The sequence below is a fragment of the Aulonocara sp. 'chitande type north' Nkhata Bay genome, linkage group LG8 (genome assembly GCF_057382095.1).
Source record: "Aulonocara sp. 'chitande type north' Nkhata Bay isolate Kocher_YH1m ecotype deep benthic linkage group LG8, A_spYH_male_GT1.1, whole genome shotgun sequence".
In the NCBI taxonomy this organism is placed as follows: Eukaryota; Metazoa; Chordata; class Actinopteri; order Cichliformes; family Cichlidae; genus Aulonocara; species Aulonocara sp. 'chitande type north' Nkhata Bay.
The window spans coordinates 23,082,072-23,105,963 of NC_141351.1; the positions used below are offsets into that span (position 1 = coordinate 23,082,072).

Sequence of the window (23,892 nt, forward strand, 5' to 3'; positions counted from 1 at the left end):
CCTTTTTCAGTATACTTCAAATAAATACGCACCAATATTATGTGTACTAATAAAAAATAAGAAGAACATTAGTTCTCAGTCTGAGAGGCTGTGTTTTATTCTCCAATAATAACCGAGGCACGTAAAAATACATAAAATTAAAAAAAATCCCAAGAGACATCTCTGATATTCAAACATTTATTTTCCAGAATCATAATATATAAATAAAGAATTTATAATAAAGTTATTTGAATTAAAGCAAGACAAGCATCTAAAAATTACTAAAATCCTCTGTTGGTGCTTACATCTTTGTTTACTGCAATACAGTTTATACCTGAAAAGTGTATTCAATACTCTGTTATAATAGCTTGTACTTGTAGTGTGAGCTGTGATCAGCGCCTTTGAAATATTCCTTCGAAGAAATGTTTCAAATGTCTGACATGAAAAGCGAAACCATCTGCTTCTTTGTTTCTGAAAGCACGTGAAATTATCAGTGTGGGTAATTTTTACGAAACACGGCAGCTATGTAAAAAGGCACTGTTGCATTGAGGAATGAAAAGCAAGCACAAGAAAAGAAAAACATCATTAATTCACTGCTATTACAGTACATGTTAAATTGCTATATATGACTCTGAAGTGCAGGCAACAATTTTCTAGGTCCATGTTGAGTGAACCAAACAGCTCAGCAAGGTGGGAAGAAAATGTATGATTCTTCTTAGAAGCCAAAAATAATAAAGTAATATATCGTTTACTACACCTTGTTAAAATTCCCTCTGAGGTCTAAGCACCTCTAAACACAAAGCTCCTGTTTATTCCTGAAATGCAGAATCTGGGTCATTTCTCACCATCGATGATGACTTAGACCTCACAGGGCTATCAGTCTGCTTTCCTTTTCATCTTTATCATTCCTGAAACGAACCAACCACTAACAAGAATAAAAGCAACAATAAATTCATGCTACAAGTCTGATATAGCTCCACTGTTTCACAGTTCATTCATTGCCACGAGTATGTATTCATCCGCAGCTGAAAATAGACCCAAACAAATACGGTACTTACTCCCGCTAAAAAACAAACAAACATTTCATTAAAAAGAAAAGAAAAAAAAAAAACGACAGCAGTGATTCGGCGCTTTCTACGAACAAAACCGGACTTGTAAAGTATAGTTGTGGTTTATTTTAAAAGATATAAATTTTGAGTTTCGCTCAGACCGCTCCTGGTAATTAGCTTTTAAACAAGCTGAACATAATCGGTATGGCTGTTCTCCAGGTTGGCAATGCCGGCATGTGATGCTGCAGTAAGTAATCAGTTGTTATCAAACACGAGACTGAGTACGGGATGCATTGAACTTAAATTTAATAAGGCAGAGGCTTTAATATTGGGAACTGTGTGTTTATCAGTGTTTTTGTGCTGTACAGACATAAATCAGGTGAGCACTGACCAACAGGTGCGGCTTCTCAAGAGTTATTTTGGCGCACAGCCAACACCAACAAAGGTCTAACCTTAAAATGATTTAGATGAATGAAAGGCTGGAGTTACAGCAGGACACATGAACACCATGTCAGGCACTGCACATCATGTAAACTGAATAACTGCACATAAATTTCAAAAATTCTTAAACTTCACATGCTGTGGAAATATCCTGACTTCCTGCCTTTCCTGTGATAGTTTCCAGTGAATAAGTGAAGGAGAATAGATGGAGTTTTTCAATACAGCTGAAATATAGCTAAAGTGGCTACTGATAAAACAGTTGCGTGCGCAAACCAATAACGCATTAAACTGAGGTGTTGTTTAAATTTTCATCCATTCATTTATTTTCTTAATCACTTATCAAAGTACACCTTCTACAGGTCACCACAAACTCACATTCAGAGCTACAGCCTTTTTTTATTTAGCACCAGTCATGTTTAAAAGTATTCACACCCCTGAAATTATCTGCCTTAAACCATAAAAGTGTCACGACACTCTGCTGTGCAGCTTTCGCTTAGTTTCACTGACACGGAAGGGCATTAAAGCGCTTCACGCCCCTGTTTACTCTGGATTAGGTATCAGTGATAAAAATGTGTGAGCGACAGGTCTGACTGTGCTGTTCACATTGCCATTAAAGTACACGGTGTTCAGTAATCTGTGGGTACTTTACGAAAAAACATGAAGTCCAAATGTGAAAAGCTTTTCTATGATTGTTAACATCAATGTGTATAGTGCAGTCTGCTGGCTTAATCCTCAGGCTATAACAAATTGTTGGTTTTGGTCTTTTAAGATGTCTTTATAATGTTATAAGTACAAAATAAAAACAACCCTGATCCATTAAAGGGGACCTATTCTGCTCATTTCTGGCTCCATATTTTTATTCTTTTACTCTCCCAGAGTAGCTTTGCATGATTCACAATTCAAAATAATCCTCATTTATCTTAGTGGGCTTTTCTGCTGCCCCTCAGCTCATCCTCTGTCTCAAACCAGGTGTTTTAATTCCTCTCCTGGTAAGCCAACTTTCTACTGATTGGCTGGAAACTGAAGTGGGTGGGGCTTCTATGCTCAAAACCGCAACTCAGTTCTTGAGACTACTTTCAGGCTATCCCCTCTAACATCATACTTAAAGTAGAAATGGTGTTTCCCACAGAATAAAAATCTATTCTTGGTTTTGTTGAGAAAGAGGTGAAAGGACGCCGTCCTAAACTGATAAATAAATAATATCAATCACACTTTGAGATAGAGGTGGGCGATAGAAACGATATACGATAGAAACAATATAAATTTGGCCAAGATAGATGTAGGATGCAGCTGAGTTTTGGACCCAGATTACTCCGCGAAGCTCCTCACTACGGCAGCCGTAATGCTCTGACAATCCATCAAGCAGTGCGGCTTACCAAAGTTGTACTAAAACATTTTTAACAGATTTCTGCAGCCAAAATCGGTTCGAGGTCAGTAAGCACAACCAGAATTCATACATAAGGCACACTCTCGATTTTAAGTGTGCCTTATAGTGTGGAAAATACGTTATACAGAAGAAAAGAATATATCGTGATATACATAGTTACCGCACATGCTTCAAATTATATCGCGATATGAATTTTAGGCCATATTGCCCAGCCCTACTTTGAGACATTAAATACCGAGCCATCACCTGGCTCTCAAGAAAGTTCCTCATCCCACAGAGGAATGGTCTACAAAGAGGCGCCCACACAGAAAGCAGAGACTGAGAAATTGAGTGACGTCGAGCGACTTCTTGTGAAGTTTAACTTTGCGGTCAATGATTAAAGCAACTGCTGAGACAAGAGTGAGAATGCAGAATAGACTGATACGAGAGGTGATAGACGCAGTAGGTGGACAGAAGTGCTGAGCCACCTACACATTATACCTACAGGAGCTGCTAGATGCCGTGAAGCTCCTGGTGCACAGCTGTTGTGCTGATGTTAATGCCAGGGAGGTTTGGAGCTCGCAGTATATGCCTCAGCACCCAGCAACCCCATTCTGTAACTGTACGTGGTCACATGGCTGAGCTGCTGTGGTTCCTAAAGTTTTCCACTTTGCAATTATATCACCTAAACTTGACTGTGGAATAGTTAGGAAGGAATCTTGTTACAGGACAACTCTGGAGTGCACTGAGCTCATTCTTTCACAAATGTTTGTGAAAGCAGACTGCATGACTGGGTGCTTGATTTTATGCACCTGTGGCAAAGCAGGGCCCATAAACTCTACATTAGAGAGTTACCTAGGCAAACAGAGCGAATGTCCTCTAGTGACCAACTGTCGACTAGAGCTGCCCCTCGGGGCTGTGAAAGAGCTCCAGAGCAGAACTAGTACCAACCTCCTGTCAGAATAATGCTTTGACCAGCTTGCCTGTAGAGAAAGGACTAGAGCTAGCTGTTTAACAGCGATTGAAATGTCAAAATAAGAGTGAGGGGCTTGATAGTGATGTTAGATGTTAGACACAGACCTCCAATGGAGCTCTAACACCTCTGCGGTCTTAAAGAAGGCCCAACAGCGTCTCCACTTTCTGAGAATCCTCAGAAAAATGGACCTGAAGAAGGAGCTGCTGACCGTCTTCTACCGCTGCTCCATTGAAAGTGTGCTGACATATTGCATCGGTGTGTGGTTCTCCAGCTGCACCACAGCACACAGAAAGGCACTCCAGAGGGTCATCAACATGGCCCAAAAAATCATTGGACATCCTCTTCCCTCCCTGAAGGACCTGTACAGCACTCGCTGTCTCAAGAGGGCACGCAGCATCCTACGGGACTGCACACACCCAGGACACCGGGTGTTTAAGCTGCTGCCGTCTGGCAGGAGGTTCAGGCTGCTGAGGTCCCGAACAAATAGACTCAAGGACAGCTTTTACAACAGGGCAATAGCCCTGATCAATGTAAATAGCTGACCTGACTGGATACCTCCCTGGACTTTTTAGGGGGAGGTAACAATGTTTAAAACGATAACAATAATATTTATATTTATAACAAGGTGCAATAATAATTAATGTACAATAATAACAGTGTGCAATACACATACACTTATTCTTCTTTTTTATACTAAGTTAATATACTGTGTTGTGTTGTTTGTTACGTTGTGATGTGTCATATCGTGTCGTGTTGTGTTATATGTAGTGCCGACGTAGGACAGTTTTTCCAATTTCATTGTACTACTGTACTATGTATGACTGTGCAATGACAATAAAGAGTTATCTTATCTTAGATGGCTGTAAAAATAAAAAAAATAATTGCAACATATACCTGTGTTGCACACCCAAGTGAAGTCTAGGTGTGGGAAACACTGTTCGAAAGATCTGGATGAAACTCAAATCTTTTGGTCATTGGTTTTGGCTGTATTTAACAACTATTCACCACTGTAACATGACAGGAAATAGAAAAAAACATAACATGTCCCTCTTGATAAGGCCTCACTAGGTTGCTGCACCACAATGTTTCCCACTGATATTACTGCACCGTCCCCTTCCTTTCTGTTTCAAAGCTCAAGAGTATCTACTCTCTGTGTCTCTAAGCTCATCGTACACTAACACACCATTGAAAAAAAAAAAAAAACTGTTCCAGCAAACAACTACTAAAGATTTGATTTCTCTAATGAGGGATTATGTACGTATCTTGGCTTATTAGAGTGATATACCTCATGTGTGATAGATTGTGTAGATAAAATCAGCAGCATTTGACAATAAACAGTACAATCACGTCGTGGTTTTTAAGTGCACATCTCTTGATGCAACCTTGGTCAAACAGTGCAAACTCTTCGTTAGGGATGGGTACCGGTAGGTTCTGACATAAACGGTAGTAACCAGACCGAAAAGCAGCGCACATTTCGGTGCTTTTTTTTCTGAGCTGTGATACACTTCTTCTCTGCGTGAGTAGCTTAACGTTGTTCGTGTGTAATTTACGTTGAGTAGGCTAACCACGTTATTACATTAATGCATGTAAGGTGAACTAGCAAACATCATCATAGCTACATGCGGCTGTCTTCTTGTTTGATGGCAGATACTCCCTTCACCCTGGCCAAAAAGGCTAAAATGACCAAAGAAAAAGTGGAAAACAGTTAAACATTTTTTTGGACAAAGTTTGTGTTTTTTTCCATTGTTTAAGCACTGCTTCCAGCCAAGAGTGATACCATATATGCCCTATAGCTGCAGAAAAGGCTAACATTGTTATCTTTTTACAAAAAAAACAGCTAAACATGAGAGGTTTTTGGACCAATTTTGTGTTCTCCATTCTTTAAGCACCGGTTTGAGCACCGTTTAAGCACCGGCACCATTTCAAAAGTACCGGTTTGGCACCGGTATCGGATAAAACCTAAACGATACCCATCCCTACTCTTCGTACTATTTGTTCTGACTTTTATGGTGCTCCAGATGTTAGGATGTGTGGCATCTTTCAGAAAAATAAACCTCGACACATCTGACGCACCAGGCAAGCGGCCGCAAATATTAGGAATCATTTGCAGAACAGTCTGACCGAAGGTGTGACGTGTGCTAAAAGGTGACACACAGTGTAAGCAGGTTCAGACGCTGGTGATATACTCCGCCCCGTTAGCTGAGGCCTTGTCTTTATCTCCCTCTGTGGACACGCTGCTGTATTGGCAACCAGGAACGATGTCAATCGTGGGTGCCGCCGGGTCGGGAGCCGTGGGTGGCTTCACCTGATTCAGCGCCTTCCTCTCCTTTTTATCCAGCCAGCAAAACGACACCATAAGGAACACGGCGGATGAGGCAACAACGGCACTGCAGGCAAAAAAAACATGGAAATAGTGGCCCGTTCTGTCTACCAGGATTCCTGGAAATAAAGAAAACATCAACAGTGTCAGCATTTTGACTCATGATAGCTTCTCGTCAGAGACGTCCAGAAATCCTTGGCGGTTTTTCTTGGCTAAATCTGTTGTACTAATCTTGCTTCATAGTGCAGTCCTCATAAGCGCAAACCTGTGGAAAATCACTGACCCAGAGCTTACATTTGTCATCCCCAGGGCAACTGTGGCTACAACTGTAGCTTGACTCCACCAGTGTGTGAATGTGAGAGTGAATGAATAGTGGAATTGTAAAGCGCTTTGAGGGCCCCGAAAAGCGCTATATAAATGCAATCCATTATTATTATTATTATTATTATTATTAGAGGTCAGTGTGATATTTGTTCACAGGCAAGTTCTCTATTCAAATCAGCATAATATATTCTGACTCCACCAAAAAAAAAGAAAAAGAAAAAAAAGACATCTTTTCAAACTGTGTTTATCTTCCATAACCGTGACCTCGGAAAATCCTTTTCCCCGTTATAATCAGCAGCACATCAGGTCAGATGTACAAGCAACATAATCCTGCCGTGACTTGTCTCTGTGGTTATGTCACTGTTCAGCTGGAGAAGCAGCCAGATAAACAGTCTAAGCATAACTGTCATCTGAGACGAAAGCAGCCCTGAGAGGGAGAGGAAGCCTCTGCCCTTTTCTCACTCTGCTGCAGCTTGAGCTCGCTTCTCCACTGAGAAGAACAAACTGTTTTTCTCTCTGTGCTAAACGGCCTCAACACCCTGCAGTGCCGCCTCCTCCTTCATTTCAGCCGTTCACATAACACACATGTGAAAACATGTGCACTGAAGCGTATGCAATCACACATGAAGGCTTTACTTTTTTGTTTTTTTATAGGTTGGAGCAGATAAAAGGAAAAGATGAGTATGGAGCAGGAATTTAGATGGAGCTGGATTAATATTGACTTGCTGGCTTTTAAACTGACTTATCTACAGCAACAAAGCTCTGCCACTGATCAATAGAGGTCAGTGCACTGTAACTTGATAAGAAACATGAGGATAGATGAAAAAAATAACCATAAAGAAACAACCTGGTGCAAAAAATGGATGAAAATTCACCAAAGACTCAAACTATCATGTTTTTGTCATATGTTTGAGTTTGCGTTCTTTTGGCCTCCACTTTTATTTTGAAAGTATTTCTGCCACGAGATTAACTAATTAGAGAGACGAGTTTTCAGTACAGTGCTCTTTTAGCCTGGCTTGATCTTAAGCTGAACTGTTAACCTGGTCTGGAGTTGTGGTTTAAAATCATCGGCAAACTACGAATCACTAATGCTTTTCCGCAGCATCACGCACCTGTGTGAGTGGAGCACCTGTGCTACCCATCATATATTTTATATTTTTTACAGATCTTCATTATCTGATCATTTCTCTGACTGAAGTAGGCGGCGCTGAATCTGTCCGTTTAGTGAAAGAAAACAGCTAAATGATGCCTGAATTACAAACTTTTATGTGAATATAGAGTGAAGCAGTCGGCATGATAATCGCTCATTCTTACGGGAGTTTTATTTTTTGTCAAATCAGCTTCTGCCAGGAAAGCCTGGCTATGTTGAATTTGCTTCACCCCTCAGATCGGGGTTTGATGATGTTTCTGTGGCGTTTCTGGTTCTTGTGTCTGGTTTCTCCACCTTTTCTAATCTGAGTGTGCTTATCTAATCTTATGTTTACCTTTGTTAGAGTTTCTCTTTATGCTTCTGCCGTTACCCAGCCTCATTGTCATTTCACATTTGGATTGTTTCCATGCCTGTATTGAGCAACACATTTACTTCATCAAACGCACCTTTTGTTGTTACACCTGCCCTGTCTGAACTATGATACTGGTTACCTGGGAATAACTGAGCCTGCTTAACCTCCTAGGACCTGGCGTCCACATATGTGGACATCACATTTTGGGTTATTTAGACCAAAATACTCTATTTTGCTGTACAAGGGCCTGATATCCACTTACGAGGACATTATACTGCTACTGTTCTATCAAAATTTAAAATTTTAGCCATATGTGGCTCTTATTTTTCATAAAAACAAAAATAAGGTAAAAAAAAAAAAATCTGGTAATTCTTTGTTTTTACATTCATCAGACCCCAATATGCCAAAATATCAAAGAGAAATTAAAAATGCATGCCGTGGAAGAGTTCGGGTCTTAGGAGGTTAAGACCAACTGATTTTTATATCACATTTTCCAGACAGACCAGATTCAGATTTCGTCATGTGTTGCATCTAACCATAACAGTTTCATTTTTAATTTCAAAAGGAAGGTCACATTTAGGCCACTGTTGAGCGGCCCACTGTTGAGCGGCCCACTGTTGAGCGGCCCACTGTTGAGCGGCCCACTGTTGATTGGTCAGTTTTAGAAAGATATGTTTGATTTTGTAGCCTGTTGGTCTTTTTTTTTTTTCTCGAAATCCATTTTAAACTAAGCAATAACTTTAAGTGACGTGAAGTCCTGAGAAAGGCCAAAGTGGGTATGAAAGGACTTTTAAGTCACTGAAGATAAACTTCTATAGAAAGTATTTTCCCCTTTTTTGGCAACTTGTAAACAGTCATGCATTTTTGGCATTGCTCCATCACTCAGACTCTTACTGGTAAAGGTCTCAAGTTGTTATGAGGCTCCAGCAGCCAAACAAAAAGGTGTCAGAGTCCTTCCTTTTGTTTGTCTGGAATATATACTACACAAAGTTCACAGTAACACAAAGAGGAAATACTTTCTGTCTACCTGAGACCATAAATTAGCTTCAGTCTGAAGGTTTAATTGTATTAACAGGGCTTTGGATTTTCTCCCCATCCCTTATACTATGGTGCTCTTAGATGGAATCTCCTTAGGGCCAGTATTAACCTGAGCAAACCTGTTCCAGAGTTCATGAGGTTGCCTTGAAGTCCCTGAAAAAATTTAAGCCAATCCTTTAAGCAGCTCTTTAGCTGTTCCCCCAGTCCCATACATCATGCAAAATCTAAGCCAGTGATGCAGAAAACATGAAGAGAGACTACAGGCAAAAATTATTTTGCATATTTATACCTCCAGGGTTTTTACTGGCTTTATGGTTATGGTTTCATGGGATAAAAAAGTGTGACCTACATTCTCTTCACATCTCTCACTCATGATAATATCTATATTTCCTTTACCTGCCAGTGGAGGCCCAATGAGCAGCGTGACACTCTCCATGACAGCAAGGAGGCCAAGGGCTGAGGGAAAGCAGCTCATCTCCACTACATCCATGAGGACAGTAAACATCAGGGAGCCCACCACGCTCATGGAAAGCCCGTAGATCACCACGTAAGCCAGCAGTACATGGAAGCTGGGCCCGATGCAGCAGATGCTGTTACTGAGCCCATTGACAAGCAAAGCTGCAGAAAACACGTAAACGTGTCGCCCTTTGAACCATGGCATGTTAAAGACGATGCCAAACGGTGGCCGCACCACGATGTTGACGATCCCCAGGATGGACAGCAGGTACGCAGCCTGACTCGGCTCCATGTCATTTGCTGTGGCGTAGGGAACCAGATACACCAGAGGTACCACAAACCCGAGCATCGTCCACGTGATGCCGATGGAGTACACGCGGTAGCGCAAGTTATTGCAGAACTGATTGAAGGCCATGTGTTTGCTCAGGAAAGCTAACATGGAGCTCCAAATCGTCCTCACCCTCCCTTTTTTCTTGCTCTCACTATTCTCATCTGGCGGAGGAGGTCCGTGGTTCATCAGCGGCTGGCCACGATGCCTTTTGGGCTGGAGGGGCCTCATCACAGCTCCACACACACAGCAGTTCAGCAGGACGGCCCCCAGAATGAGAAAACTTCCTCTCCAACCGTACTCTGTATGGAGGTAGTTTCCCAGGACAGGCAGAGCGCACAGTCCCAAGGCGGTGCCCGTGGAGGACATGGCGTTGGCAAATACACGGCGACGCACAAAGTAGTGTCCCAGGATTGTCACAGCTGGTTGGAAGCTGAAGCAGAAACCAAGACCTGAAACAATGAAAGATGAGTGACATTTTTATTATCAGCGATAGTGCTAATGGATTATAAAGTATAAATGTAGAAAAGTTCTATTATGTTTAATCTATCCTGAGTAACACTAAATGTTTTTTGCTAATGCTTTTATTTTTATTCTATTATTTTTATTATTTATTATTCTAAATTTGTCAGACCTCCCTTCAAGGTAACCTCCTTGTGCACCTCTGGACAACAGCTGGTAGAAGTCATGTACTGACCATTGTGAGACCATGTGCGGTGATTTAACTGCAAACCTCAAACTAAAACATTTAGCTTTCATTTTTAGGATTAGGGCACGTGATGAGAACTTATACTCCAGCTATGACAAAGCCTGAAGTGTAGTTCATTAGGACAGAAACATGACCAGGAAACATGGTTACATGAGCAACCTCGGTTCTATGAAACCATATTCCACTATGGAAAGCATGTTTTATCTTAGACCATTTATTTAGTTTAAGACAAATACTTTCAGAGATGGTCCACCAACCTCTTATATCATATTCTGGCCCCAGACAAGTCACTCAACATCTGTGCTACTATACAGATCTGACTTACTGCGAATTCGTCCACTCCCAGAAAATTAAATCATGATGAAAGGTTTATATTTTGAAACACTTGCAGATGCATAAGTCCAAGAGGAAAGACATGGAAGTAGTCCAGAGGTACCTTGGGTAAGGCTTCTCCTTTTATGCAGGGAGTACCAATGATAACATTTTAAAAAAAATAAGATAAAGCAGTAAAATTTTTGTATCTGTATCTTTATGAGTTTACCACAAAAATGAACAGCCACAACTATGGAAATTAGACCAAGGCTGTTATGAAGTGAAATTAGAGTTTTAACTTCTTTTGAATGTCTGTATGTCAAATTTAAGTGATATAAAAGATGTAATGATGCATTTACAGTTGTCCAAAATCTGTCTGCTTTGGTCTACAACAACCAAACAAATATTCGGCACAGCTGAACTCTACCTGTGCCTGCCCTTTGATGCTCGGCAGGTAGCTGTGTGTACCCATGGCAATGAAATGTGTGCTGGGATAATAAATCTACTGAGTGCTTGCTGACCTGTAATGACCCCGGCGGTGATGTAAAGCTCAGTGATTGACTGGGTAAATGAGCTGGCAGCCATTCCAAGCCCGCTCAGGACCCCTCCCAACATGATTGTCGCTCGGCAGCCAAGTTTCTCCACCAACATGCTACAAAAGGGACCTGTGGATCAAATTTAATGCTCTTAGTTTAATACCAGAACCCGAGTGGGCAAAGGCCTTAATCCTCCAGCACATTTCACATAACTTGTAATCTGCACCGACTGGATGACCTTCAAAAGAACCGAACATATGACTGAAAATATGTCTGCTCATTCATTTACACTGTGCACAAGATGACACATCTGTTTCTTACTCACCTGCCTGCCAGTGAGATTAGATTTCATCTTACACTACCTTTTGTGTGTAGATTTCTCAATCTCTAACACATCATCCTGACTCACCTGCCTGCCATGAAAAAAATCTCACTGTGTATACTTGAAAGCTTGAGCAAATATAGCAGTGTACACTGTTTAAAGGTCAGGGGTGTCAAATTTAACACGGCCTATCTCTGTTGTTAAACAGCAGATCTGCTAGATATTAATGGGGGAAAATCACTGAACTAACATGTTTAAAACTTCAGTTTTTGCGCCATTAAAAAAAAATTTAATCACGCTATTCTTTATCAGAATCTTTTAGACTGTGTTTATTCTAAAGTTACAGTTTTAATAACTCATGAATCACTTCTTAAGCTCACAAATCAGGCCTGGGACAAGGCTCCCTCATGCAATTTACTGGAGATAAACCTAAGCCTGTCCAATTAGCTCTGAGCCTCTAAAAAAGCTAAAAGTCTGCACAAGTCACATCTTGACTGTTTGAATAGAAATGGATGCGAAAAAACAAAACAACTATTATTGTGTACATCTTAGACCAAAACATACATTTACCTCTGGTTTGTTCAGAGCAGCATTAAAGGATGAGTCTGACATTACTGCATAACATCCTCATCGTAAACCTTAAAAAATAAACTTGAAGTGCTGCTGTGTTAAAGCTTTCCCAAGCCCATATTTTTCTGATGTGTATCAAATGGCATTTTTATGCTCTAGTTCTGCTTTTACATTTCATAAATAACATAAAAGCTAATTTCCTCTTCATCAAAAGCTCCTGTATTGTTGATCTCGTTGTTATCGGTCAATCTAATATTGCCACATACAACAATTATCACTATCTGTATGGGTTTTTTAAAGATTTATTATAAATCCCGATTATTTTGACTAGCTTATATATTATGTTCATTTTACTATCCCCCCGTGAAAGGGATGTTACGTTCTGTGTCTGCGTTTTGTTCAATGCATGTCGCCTGTTCATACTTAACAGTCATCGTGATGTAATGTTGTTCGAGTAAACAGTAAACGTGTGAGGACTTTAAATGGCCCTTATGAAGGGTTTTTGCTAATAGTGTGCTGTATTTTCAGAAAATGGAAGGAAGAAGTTTGAAGGAGAGGAACTTAAGCTGCATAGGAGTGCACTTAAACAGGCAGTTACCAGTTGTTCAGGTGTTGTAGGCCACAGGCTGCTTCTGATCAAACGCTCGCATATAATTGCATTTTATACTGAATGTGTGAACTCTTCCCTCATCTCAAATAAAAACTATGATGCTTATTACTTTTTTTTGATAAATGTTGTTGAAATTTATTTGGGAGTGAAGAAATTGTAAAGAGGAGGAACTTTATCCAACCATTGCGATAACACTGAGATAAACCATGGGCTGATTTCCACTATCTTTTTATTCTAGCATTTTAAATATTGACAGTTCAAAACTTATAAGACAGATAAGAAGTTGCACTATGTGCACCCGCTCATCACATAAAACTTATTTCTAATCTTTCTAATGAAGAAAGGACTCTTGGACATAGATAAAGGACCATAATCCTTCCAACTTGTGTTTCCAGGGGTTAAATCTCCAAACTAATCTCCGTTTTTGGATGGATTTAAAAGGAAGCCAACAGAATAAGAATAATTGTGTGACGCCTTCTTGTCATAAATCTACAATCTGCGGATATGAAAATGATGAAGATATGAAGATCAGAAATAAAAAAAAGTGCTATAATTTGGTCCCTGATTTTAGTCTCTGTCTCTCAGTTTTGGCCCCTGTGGATGGATTCCTCCACCTAACAGCTGTGGGTTGATTTGCTTTATACCCGATCCATCTGTATACAGGATTAAGGATGATATATACAGACTTCTATAGTTTTACAATGTCATACTCATAGTAAATCTACTTTGGATGGATACAACATTATGGCTTATTACCAACATCCCTATGGAGAATATAACTGAGATTTATACTTCTAGTACCTCGCTGTTGAGTTTTTGTTGGACCTCTCTGACCCGTTTGGCCTGGGGGTGCGAAAAGAGAATGTAAAATGTGGGTGATGTCACCGTGGCTATATTCATAATTTATATACAGTACATTTTATTCTTGGTAACCAGTGTCTATCATGACCCTACACAGTACAGAGAGGATCACGGTAAATAATAAGTCAACAGTAATATCTTCTGAAAGTCAGGAAACATTAGACCTTAGATAATCATGCCAGACTAAGTACGTCAGTTTAGTTTTGTTTAACTGCTATTAAAAGTGACAATTTATTGCTAAATCAGCTATTTTAAACTAATCTAATAAATCTGAAAGTTTTGATTTATGATAGGATGAGCTTCTTTTGAGTTTTACTTTTCATCAGCACAGGAATGAAGACTTCAGAAGGAAAATAGCCACTCTAAGGTTTGCATTATTTCTTCTGTCAATGAAACACTTGAGGCTGTGGGAAATGACAGGACTGCAGCTTCTCATGGAATAACCTTTAAATCAACATCACACAGCAAGACAGGTTAAAGCATCCTCAGTTTCTCTCTCTATCTGGTTTCATACTTTCCCTGAACAATAACAGCAACTGCAAACTAAAAACTACCCTCAGGCCAGGGGGCATTAAAGGGCAACTTCAGTAGTATGGTAAATTCTAGTTATTATTCTCTTAAATTACACCAAAATGAGTAAATTAGGCTTGGAAAAACTTGGGTCTGGTTTATTTCCTGGTCTTCTAGCTTTACCTCCTGCATGAAGCGCTGACGTCATGATGGAGGGCACCCAGGAGGTTTCGCTGTTGGTTGCGTGGAACTCATTCTGCAAGTCAGTGTAGAAGATTCCCACGCAGGAGGGAAATGCCAGTGTCAAAGCCAGGACAAGTATAGTGGAAACCAGCACCATCCAGCCCCAGCCGCCATCTGGAGCTTCGACTGCTCCTGTTACAGCCACGGATACTCGGCGCCCTCCTTCCTGTCCCCTCTCCTCCAATTCACAATCATCGGCCTCCTGGATTTTCTCATGGTCTATACCGTTGGCCTGCTGGAAGATCTTGGAGGCCTCCGAGTGGAGGATGCGATCACTCGTCCCGCTGATTCCATTTCTCTGAGTCATTTTCTGCTTGGCAGTTCAGGCAAGGCTCCTGTGTTAGTTCTGGAGGGTGTGTGATTGCACTTGCTGTCCATGTCACTGAAACTGCTGTAACCTTTATAGACCCTATAATCAAAAAAACCAAACAACATGTCAGGTATAATCGTGAGTGGTTTTCATTAGAAGTAAGGTTAAACTATCTAAATAACCGACAGACATACTGTGCTGATCTCCATGTGATTTAAACCAGAGCCCAACTGATACATAATTTTCAAGCTCGATACCTATATTTGGTGTTTTATAAATCTGATACCTGTATTTTTTTTTTATCTTACTAAAATAATGTGATAATGCATTTAAAAATCAATTAATTTTACTATCACAACAAGTTGTGGATTACACCTTTATGTTTAGCCTAACTTGACTCGGCTGATTTCTTAAACACCTTAACAGGGAGATGCTCATATTTCTTACTTTTAAAATTTTCATTTATCAGCCAACAAATAAAAATTATTTGCTGATACTGATTTATTGGTGTCCAAAATATCTATTAGGCTATGATTTAAATGATTTTAACAAACAGCACCTTTTACACCTTGCTAACTAAGCTAGGTAGCATTATCTGATAACTTCAGCACTCCACCCTAGAGCTCAATTGTGGTCACTTTGGTTAATAACAAAGAACAATAAAAATGCAGCAGTCCACACTTTATAGTGGCTCCAACCATGTTTTAAACAAAGTCTTAAGAGTTTAAAGTGAAATGACAGGAAAGATTAAGAAATATAGCATTTATGTTCACCTCAGGATAAAGTCCAAGCAATATTAATACATGTTAGCATGCTAACAAGCTAAACAAAAAAATAAAACATTCAAACACTAAACAGGTCTAATATTGAATATCATTCTGCAAAATGCTATACTGTACTATACTTAAGAGATAACAAAGCTATTTAATTAGATGACAAGTCAAAACCTGAAACAGTAGTCAAAATAAACAAATGAATAGCCTCTCAGCTAAAAAGCTAAGCATCTTTATTGAGTTTGTTCTAACAAGCTAACCCTCATTGTTGTGTTTGTATTAGCATGCTGACGAGCATCCTAGCAAGCTAAGGTGCTTCTTTCAGTTGGTGGTTTAAACATACTGAATTTAATTAATAGCCCTATTATCATAGTAACCACCATGCTAGCAAGCTAAGCGGCTTCATTAAGATCCCTTTATAAAGTTAAACTTCATTACAGGACACATGGGCATGTTTACAAACATCAAACAAACAACTTTAGCCTTGGTAAAGTTTTAACAAAGGGTTTTGAGGTTGTTCATCGCATTTTAACTGAACACTGTTCCAGAGGTTTTAAAGTTCAGCCAAGTCATCTTTATTTCTAAAGCAGCAACACTGACCAAAGTGGGGAACATAGAAATAAAAATACATGAGAATAGAAAAGAAAATATTAAAAACAGAATTAAAATACCAACACAAAATAAAAACAAAATGCCAATTAAATCTCATCAATATTAGTGCTTTTAAAACTTAATTGAACCCATATTTACCTCAAACCACTGTTGAAAAGGTACGGAGCCCCGAAGGGGACATGGGAGGAAAAAAACATTAAGACGCAAAACTTTTGCGAGATTTCGCAAAAGTTTCATACATCTCCGAAAACGTCGGAGCACTTTTGCAAATATGTGATGTCTTGTAAACCGAGCAGATATCTGACGTTTACACAACTACATTCACGTCTCAAAATATCTTAAAAGTGTATTTTGTGACCCAGAAAGAGTAATATTACAACTAAGTAGCTGCCGCCATTGTTGGAATTCAAAAAGTTTTGCGAGAACTTTTGCGAGATCTCGCAAAAGTTTTGCGAGATCCCGAGTTTGTTTTGCGAGATCTCGCAAAAGTCAGTCTTAATTTTTTTCTCTCCCATGTCCCCTGCAGGGCTCCGTAAAAAGGTAAACTGTCTGCTGTAATTTTACTCACTTTGCTCTGACCCTAAAGGACTCACAAAATGCCAGCAGAGCCAAGGTTATAAACACAAGGAAATCAGACAATGACTCTTTATTAAAACAGGTAATCAGTTACGGAAAACCAGGGGAATGTCCGAGTTATAATAACCTCACTGGCTGGAATCAAGGTTTGTACATCCTGAAATAAAGGAAATTAAACTTGGCAACGCATACCAGCCGACAGACGGGTGACTGTTGTGTTGCCACAATCATTAGGAATGATTTAGCTGCAGTCATGAATCATCCCATGATTTCTCCTGTGTGCAGAATGAAAGCCCCCACGGGACTACAGCGTCTACATTTCCAGTTAAAGGCTTTCACTTATCAGCATTTCAAAATAAGTTTAGACTGTGAGCGCACTGACAAAAGAAGGGTCAAAAAGGTTGAGGGACAAACGTGGCGTGGAAAGGGAGACTTAAGTTTACACTAACATGAACTCACGCAAACCTTTGAATGAATAGCCCTATTTTACTGTAAGTACCCTGGCAAAACATTTCCCAAAGATACAATTTCCAGTTGTGTCAACTACAAAGCAGAGAAATATCTTCACGGATTGTATTCCCAACTCACGTGGACACAATTTTGCACCTTTACAGTACTGCAACTATAACTTTAAGTTTTAAGTGGATGTTGTTACCTAAAGGCAGGGGTGTCAATCATTAACTAAAATGAGTTTGACATCCCTGCATCAACGGCATCGAAAGTCATCACCCTCTGGTTCCACTCGCTTTAATAAGCCATGATAACTAGCCTAACCACCAGTGTGCTATGCAAACAGAAATTTGCACATTACAACCACTTACCATTGAAGCTGGTAACTAGGGGTGGGTTTTGGTAATCGATTAAAATCGATTCTGGCTTGGATAACGTGATATTGATTCATTAAATCCTGAATCGATTTTTTAATATAAATTTATTTTGCCCAAAATGCCAGAATCTCAGGTGAAACCTCACAAAATTTCAACAACCACCAATCAGCTAAAACAGTAAATGAGAGCAGGAACTGCACAAAGACGTAAACACAAAGCGCAGATCCGCAGATCAGAATCAGTGAGATGTCGCCTTTCTCACCCGACGGCAGGGACACGGTCAAGGCTGAAAGCCAACAGCTCGCCGATTCTGATGTTTTGGCGGCTCCGCACTTTGTGTTTACGTCATTTTTTCGCTGATTCTAAAGCTGTTAGTTTTATCTCTCTCCAAACAATACTGACTGAACCAAATTCAAATTCAAATTCAAATTTTATTTGTCACACACACACAACCATACACAGTATGACATGGGGGTGAAATGCTTGTAGCTGTACAATGCCCGACCATTAAATGACAGAAGAAAAGTTCTACAATATTTACAATTTACTACAAAAATTTACAAATTAACTTAGGAACCAGCAGCAAAAGAAGATCCAAACTACGCTTCACATAAACATCGTCATGAATTCACTCTGACTTTTGCTGTTTTGCTTCTACCACAATAAAAATCACACTTTATGCACAGCTCTCCCTCTCTCTCTCTCACACACACAGTACACTTCAAGAACAGTTTCCCGTCTAAAAATCTGTTTTCTGCATTATTTGCTTGCTTGTTACGCACAAGTCTACCGTAATTTACAGCGCTGTCGGCCGCTGTTTTTTTCCCTTTTACTTACTTCCGAAAAGAAAACCTAATTTCTGCTGTTCAATGGGCTACTGAACAAATTTAAACTTTTTAAAATTATGCAAAATGCTTAGCAGTGTCTCTGATAAAACCTCTGTAACTTCAGAGGTAATGTTCATAAGTTGATTAATGTGTTTCTTTCGTTTTTGATGTACTGCAGAATATTTTTTATAAAATCCCAGGCAAAGAAAATCACCTTCATGTTTTTCTGTGTTTTATCTTCAGCTGCTTTGACACAAAGGCATGTGCTGTGATGCTCACACCTTTGATAAAGTCTTGCGAGTGTCAGCTTCCTTTTTATAGATACAAAAATATGCAAATGTACTGATCTGAATTGTAACATTTCTGACTGTCTGAGGCAAAATTTCCCAGATTTAAATCGAATCATTTGAATCGAATCGTGGATCAAATCGATTCGGGACCTTGTGAATCGGAATTGAATCGATTCTAGAAATCAGTGACGATACCGAGCCCTACTGGTAACCCTGATCAGCTTGTTATAATGCCCAGACCACCCACCTAAGCATTATTCCAGACCTTGCACCTGTTAAGAATAACATTAAATGTTGCTTAGCCACCTTCTGTGAAGGTAAAGACTAAAGGGTTTGTTGAGACCCTTCTAACCCCTTCACATAACTGTAAAACAACAGGACATTATACACTCATACAGCAACTCAATCACAAGCCAGTAAAAGGTTTATTCTCCTTTGTCACTCTAATGTGGACAATGTTTTAAAAAGTGAACATTTTGTTTTATTCGGTGACACCTGAAATGTTTTTTCCATTGGGTAAATGATCACTTTGAAAGAAAGAATTGTAGCAAAATAGCTAAACTTAGCTGTATTCACATTACAGCTAAGTTACAATGTTCAATTAATGTTACAATGGTCCATTAATGTAGATATCTAATCTGCCAATCAGTTGACAGATATGCAATGCATTAACAGTGTGTTTCTGGATAAGTCAGAAAATTTTAGTGGAGCATGCCCTTCACTCGAATTTTCCACTAGTAAAGAGACCAGCAGACCAACATATAGTTAGCACACATAGTTAGCATTCCAAGATGGCGGCACTGAACGTAAACAGTGTAAACCGTGCCAAAACTGTTAACTCTGAATCTGTACAGCCATTGTTGTGTATTTTTGACTTACTAAGCCATATGCAGAGCACTGACCAGGCTCTATCTGTGAATTTGATTTTTACGTGCAAAAAAATAAGTATTATGCTATAAGTTTCCTGAAACTTGGGAGTGGCGTCACTCCCAAGTTCCAATATCCAAGTTCCGAGGTATCTGGAATGTGGCAATAGGCATGTAGATAAGGTCAAGACAAACCACTGAAGTTCAAACTGGGCATCAGAATGGCGAAGAAAGGTGATTTATGTGCTGGGATTTTCAAGAGGACCATCTGCAGGTTTACAGATAATTATCCCAAAAAGAGAAAACAGCCAGTGAGTGGTACTTCTCTGGGAGAATTTGCCCTGTTGTCACGCTTGCTAGGGAAGAAAGTGAGGCTCAGTTTGAGATCTCAAACTGGTTTCTTGAACATTACAAGGACTTTACTGTACCATGACGTCCCCATTGTCCCCAGATCTCAATTGGAAAACGCACCTTGGGATGTGGTGAAACAGGAAAGTTGCATCACAGAGCCGACAAATCTGCAGCGACGGTGTGATGCTATCGAGTCAACATGAACTAACATCTCTGAGGAATGTTTGCAGCACCTTGTCAAATCTCGTGTCTGAGGATAAAACGGTGGTAGCTTTCTGACTTCTCGACTATAACAAAACCTTAAACTAAATAACTGACTCTGACAGTTAGACATTTGATTTATTGTTAATATCACTTTCAGGGTTAGCACACAGCGGTTCCTTTTTTTTAACCCAGGAAGCTACATCGCTCTTTTAGAGTTCAGTACTATTGTACTTTGGTTTTAGCTCTGTGACGCGGAGCTAAAAGTTAGGCATGCTTTGAACAACTATGCAAAACCGGCGTCTATGCAGCTTTTGTTTGAGTAGTGAAGTCACCCACAGGGAAATTCAGAGCTTCTGTCACTTAATTTATGATGAAAATGTATGTCAAGAAAAACAAAAATCGGACCCCAGGGAACAATTTAACACACATATGTTGTTGTTTGTTTTTATTATGAGGGAGACATGCTTCAGCTCCTTACATCTCCTCCTGTGTTTTCCCCTATAAAGTGTACATGTCTCTCTTTCTGAGTGGGTGAAAATGAAAGGTCTGACATCCTGTTTCCCCATTTTCATTCTTTGCACACTGCACAGCTGCCTGCAGATACTCTACACATCTCATGACTGTAGCTGGAGGTGTCTGAAAGGAGGGGAAGCAAATATTAGGAGAATAATCTGGAGTTTTTCCCTTTTTTTGAGCAGCTGATTAGAGATGCTGAGCAGCTGATCTTTCATGTGGGACAGCCCACGGAGAGGATGGCAGCGCTTCCTAACTGTCACTCAGTGCATTTAATATTAACGTATCTCTGTATATATACTCATCAGACTCAAATTGAATTTCCCCTTGCTCCACATTTCATCTGCATTAAAATGCGTTCTTCCCCCCGACACACACACACATTCACCCACGTGGCAGCTCGTCATTTTTCGTCTTATTTATGGCAGGAAAGCATTTCTAAAGCATATCTAGAGCTCAGACCCCATCGAAATGGCTCAAATGTTCCTTTAATATGCTTTGTTCCCTTCTGTGTAACAGACAGGCGAATATTCCTAACATCCAGCACTTTCGCAGCAAGGAGGAAGCGATTTAAACATCAGCCTCTCCCGTGAATTTCTACACAAACATAAAAGCCGTTACTCGCCTTGTTTTTGAGCCGATTCTGGTCGTCCGTGTCCGGGTTTTTACGGCAGCTCCACGGGCGCCGTCTCTCCACGGTGACTGTCGGAGGAGCAGCAGCAGTCCGCGGGTGTGCTCGTCACGGAGATCCTCAGTCCGTGGGCGGAGACAGCAGCAGGGTGGGATGCGAGCTGCGCAGGCCCCAGCTGCTACACCGATGTTTCTGTGTTTGTGCCAAAGTGATATCTGGTGTTTCTATGTGTAATGTGTGTCTTTATTTATATTGTTAATAGACTTTAGTGAACAGGGTTTACAAAGGGGCTATATCTACAATAAAGAAGTTACCTGTTTTGGAATTATCTACATGACCGCGTTATTGTACCCAAATTATAATCAATTTAGTCCATGTTTGGACACTTAAAATATCTTCATAGAACGATTGTTATATTTGTTATATTTCTGCTACCCTCGTGGCCTCACACTTAAAGGGGGGGGGGGGGGGGGGGGGGGGGGGTTAATGTCAGTGAGATTTTTAAAATGGATAAATAAAGAAGTCAGTTTGCCAAAAACGGTGTGGCTTCTACCTGTCTCAGGGGATTTGCTGATTTCACGTATGAGGGCTATATTAGACATATATTTCACATATTACAGGCCAAAGGGTGATTTATAGCAGTTTAAAAACCAGAAATCACTTTTTTTTTTGGCAAATGATCATCTTTTGGCACAGGAGATTGCTTACTCTGGCTGTGCTGCACCTTACTTATGACGTTCTGTTTACTTTTTAAACCTTAAAAATTCTAACTGCACTACATCACCTAACTCTGGTTAATGCAATTGTATCACACCTTTTGCTCTTGCACGAATTGCTGATAATTGAAACATCCTTCAATGTTGAGCTCGAAGAGTTTTCTTCTTCTTTGGCCATGTTCTCTCAATAATGCACACCTTTTGTTTGTTGCTTACTTTTCCCGTTTCTTTTATTGACAGCAACACCGGAGGGAAAACCATACATTCATTTTTAGCAGTTCGCGCTTCACAACATACGGAACAGGAAGTGATGTCACCTATAATCACCAAAATAAAATAATTTCCAAAATAAAATGACAATGAGAAAACATCTTTCACAACATAAGATAAATTAATATATTTACTCGTGAGAACACAAATCTACCACCCCCTTGTTCTCATGCTGTTAACCCATAGCATCTTATGCATTTCCAAAGAACCATTTTTTAAACTTTCTGAGTCTTGCTCTTGTAACTGGTTTTGTCAGTATGTCTGCAGCCATTTCTTCTGAGGGACAGTGTTCAATGCGGATTTTCCCTTCGTTTACCGCTTCACGAATGAAGTGATATTTCACATCAATATGCTTCGACCTCTGTCTGTTCACTGGGTTTTTACTCAAAGCAATGGCCCCTTGGTTATCCCCAAACAGTTTAGTACATGTGTACCTTTTTCTGTCCATGCCATTTAACAGTTGGGTTAAATACATGCTTTCCTGAGTAGTGGTTGCAAGACCAATGTTCAAGTTCAAGTTCAAATTTTATTCGCCACATGCAGTGGCAGGTTGCCCTGCAGTGGAATGAACCCGCCCCCCGACCTTACACACACAACACAGACATCACATGGGGATACAAGTCAGAGAATGGTTGCATTACAGAAAAACACTGAAATGTACACTACAATGGGAAAGTACAAGAGGAACAAAAGAGACCTCCACTCATGCTGGGCTATAGAGGACAGCATGAGAACAGGAAACAAAAAAACTCCTCTGCACAGAAAGCACACAACATTATAGAGCACGTGACCAGCAACAGGGTTGGGTAGGGGATAAGGAGTAATCCCAGGCAACACAGCAGCCATCCTGCCACTGCGCCGACTCTCCAGCGCGGGCCCAGACCCGCCTCATGTTCCCAGGAGCCAATAAGCATCGAAGGCATTGGAAGGGGAGGGGGGATGTGTGAGTGCTTATCAGTGTAAGTGTATGTGTGTGCGTGTCCATAGTTCAGCTGAGACACTGTCCTCCGCCCTATCAGGCTAAGTAAACAGTCTACCAGCCAACCCAGGTGGCCTTGCACAGAGTGGGAAGAACAGTCAACACACAGTCGTTATCAGGGAGTTTTTGTTTGGTTCAAGCCTTGAGCCAACAGCTGGCGCTGAGGGGATATCCGCATTATGATGCTGATGTTGTTGATTTTTCTTTTATGCGAGCAGCTCATGAGAATTTCAAAGCTGTTCTTTAACACTCCGACACTGGTCTCTCAATCTCCCGTTGGAGAACCGCGAGCTTCTCCATGATGTTATCAAACTTGCGCTCCGTGGTGTTGTCATTCTTGTGCTCAGAGAGCCAATTCTGAGAACTCACGACTGCAGTGAGCTGTTCCACGATGTAATCCAACTTTCGCTCAGAGGTGTTATTCTGAGTATTCACGGCAGCCGTAAGCTTCTCCAAGCTCTTAACCATGCTGCACTCAGTGAGCCCATTCTGAGAAGTCACGCCTCGTCCCATCGTTTCAATCCCAGCGGGCAGCCTTGGGGGGGTTTGAACAGCCGGTTCCGCTCTCTTAATTCTCCGATAAGCCAGGGCCAAGCCAGCTCCGATCAGCAAGAACCCTGTTATCATGGTTCCGAAGAGGTAGATATCGTCAGCGTCCTCGATCGACAGTCCCGCCAGGCACACGACCCTCCATT

At 40.4% G+C, this 23,892-nt stretch overlaps 1 protein-coding gene and 1 long non-coding RNA gene across 4 annotated transcripts in view; one reads left to right on the forward strand and one right to left on the reverse strand.

Annotated features, from left to right (window-relative positions):
* The window catches only part of LOC147323792 (uncharacterized), a 29,640-nt gene extending 16,760 nt beyond the window's left edge, over positions 1-12,880 (forward strand). The window contains exon 5 of the long non-coding RNA XR_015130789.1: positions 9,399-12,880. This is a non-coding gene — a long non-coding RNA (uncharacterized LOC147323792). The remainder of the gene's footprint in view (positions 1-9,398) is intronic.
* slc16a5a (solute carrier family 16 member 5a) lies at positions 164-21,455 on the reverse strand. 3 transcript variants are annotated; one of them, XM_086304385.1, is made up of 5 exons: positions 21,227-21,454; positions 14,393-14,861; positions 11,322-11,465; positions 9,392-10,231; positions 164-6,250 (listed from the first exon to the last, which is right to left on the reverse strand). In XM_086304385.1, the coding sequence occupies exons 2-5, from the start codon at positions 14,757-14,759 to the stop codon at positions 5,979-5,981; spliced, it is 1,623 nt and encodes a 540-aa protein (XP_086160511.1). In that variant the 5' UTR covers positions 14,760-14,861; positions 21,227-21,454; the 3' UTR covers positions 164-5,978. The 3 variants fall into 3 exon arrangements, with proteins under 3 accessions (XP_086160511.1, XP_086160512.1, XP_086160513.1); XM_086304386.1 differs by lacking the exon at positions 21,227-21,454 and adding an exon at positions 15,536-16,160; XM_086304387.1 differs by having other exon boundaries at positions 5,990-6,198; positions 21,227-21,455.
* Positions 21,456-23,892: the final 2,437 nt, after the last annotated feature.

Coding starts and splice junctions, on each gene's coding strand:
- slc16a5a (XM_086304385.1), bottom strand. CDS start 14,759: ATGACTCAGAGAAATGGAATCAGCGGGACGAGTGATCGCATCCTCCAC. Junction 11,466..14,392: donor GTCAGCGCTTCATGCAGGAG/GTAAAGCTAGAA, acceptor TTTGATCCACAG/GTCCCTTTTGTAGCATGTTG. Junction 6,251..9,391: donor CATTGGGCCTCCACTGGCAG/GTAAAGGAAATA, acceptor CTTTATTTCCAG/GAATCCTGGTAGACAGAACG.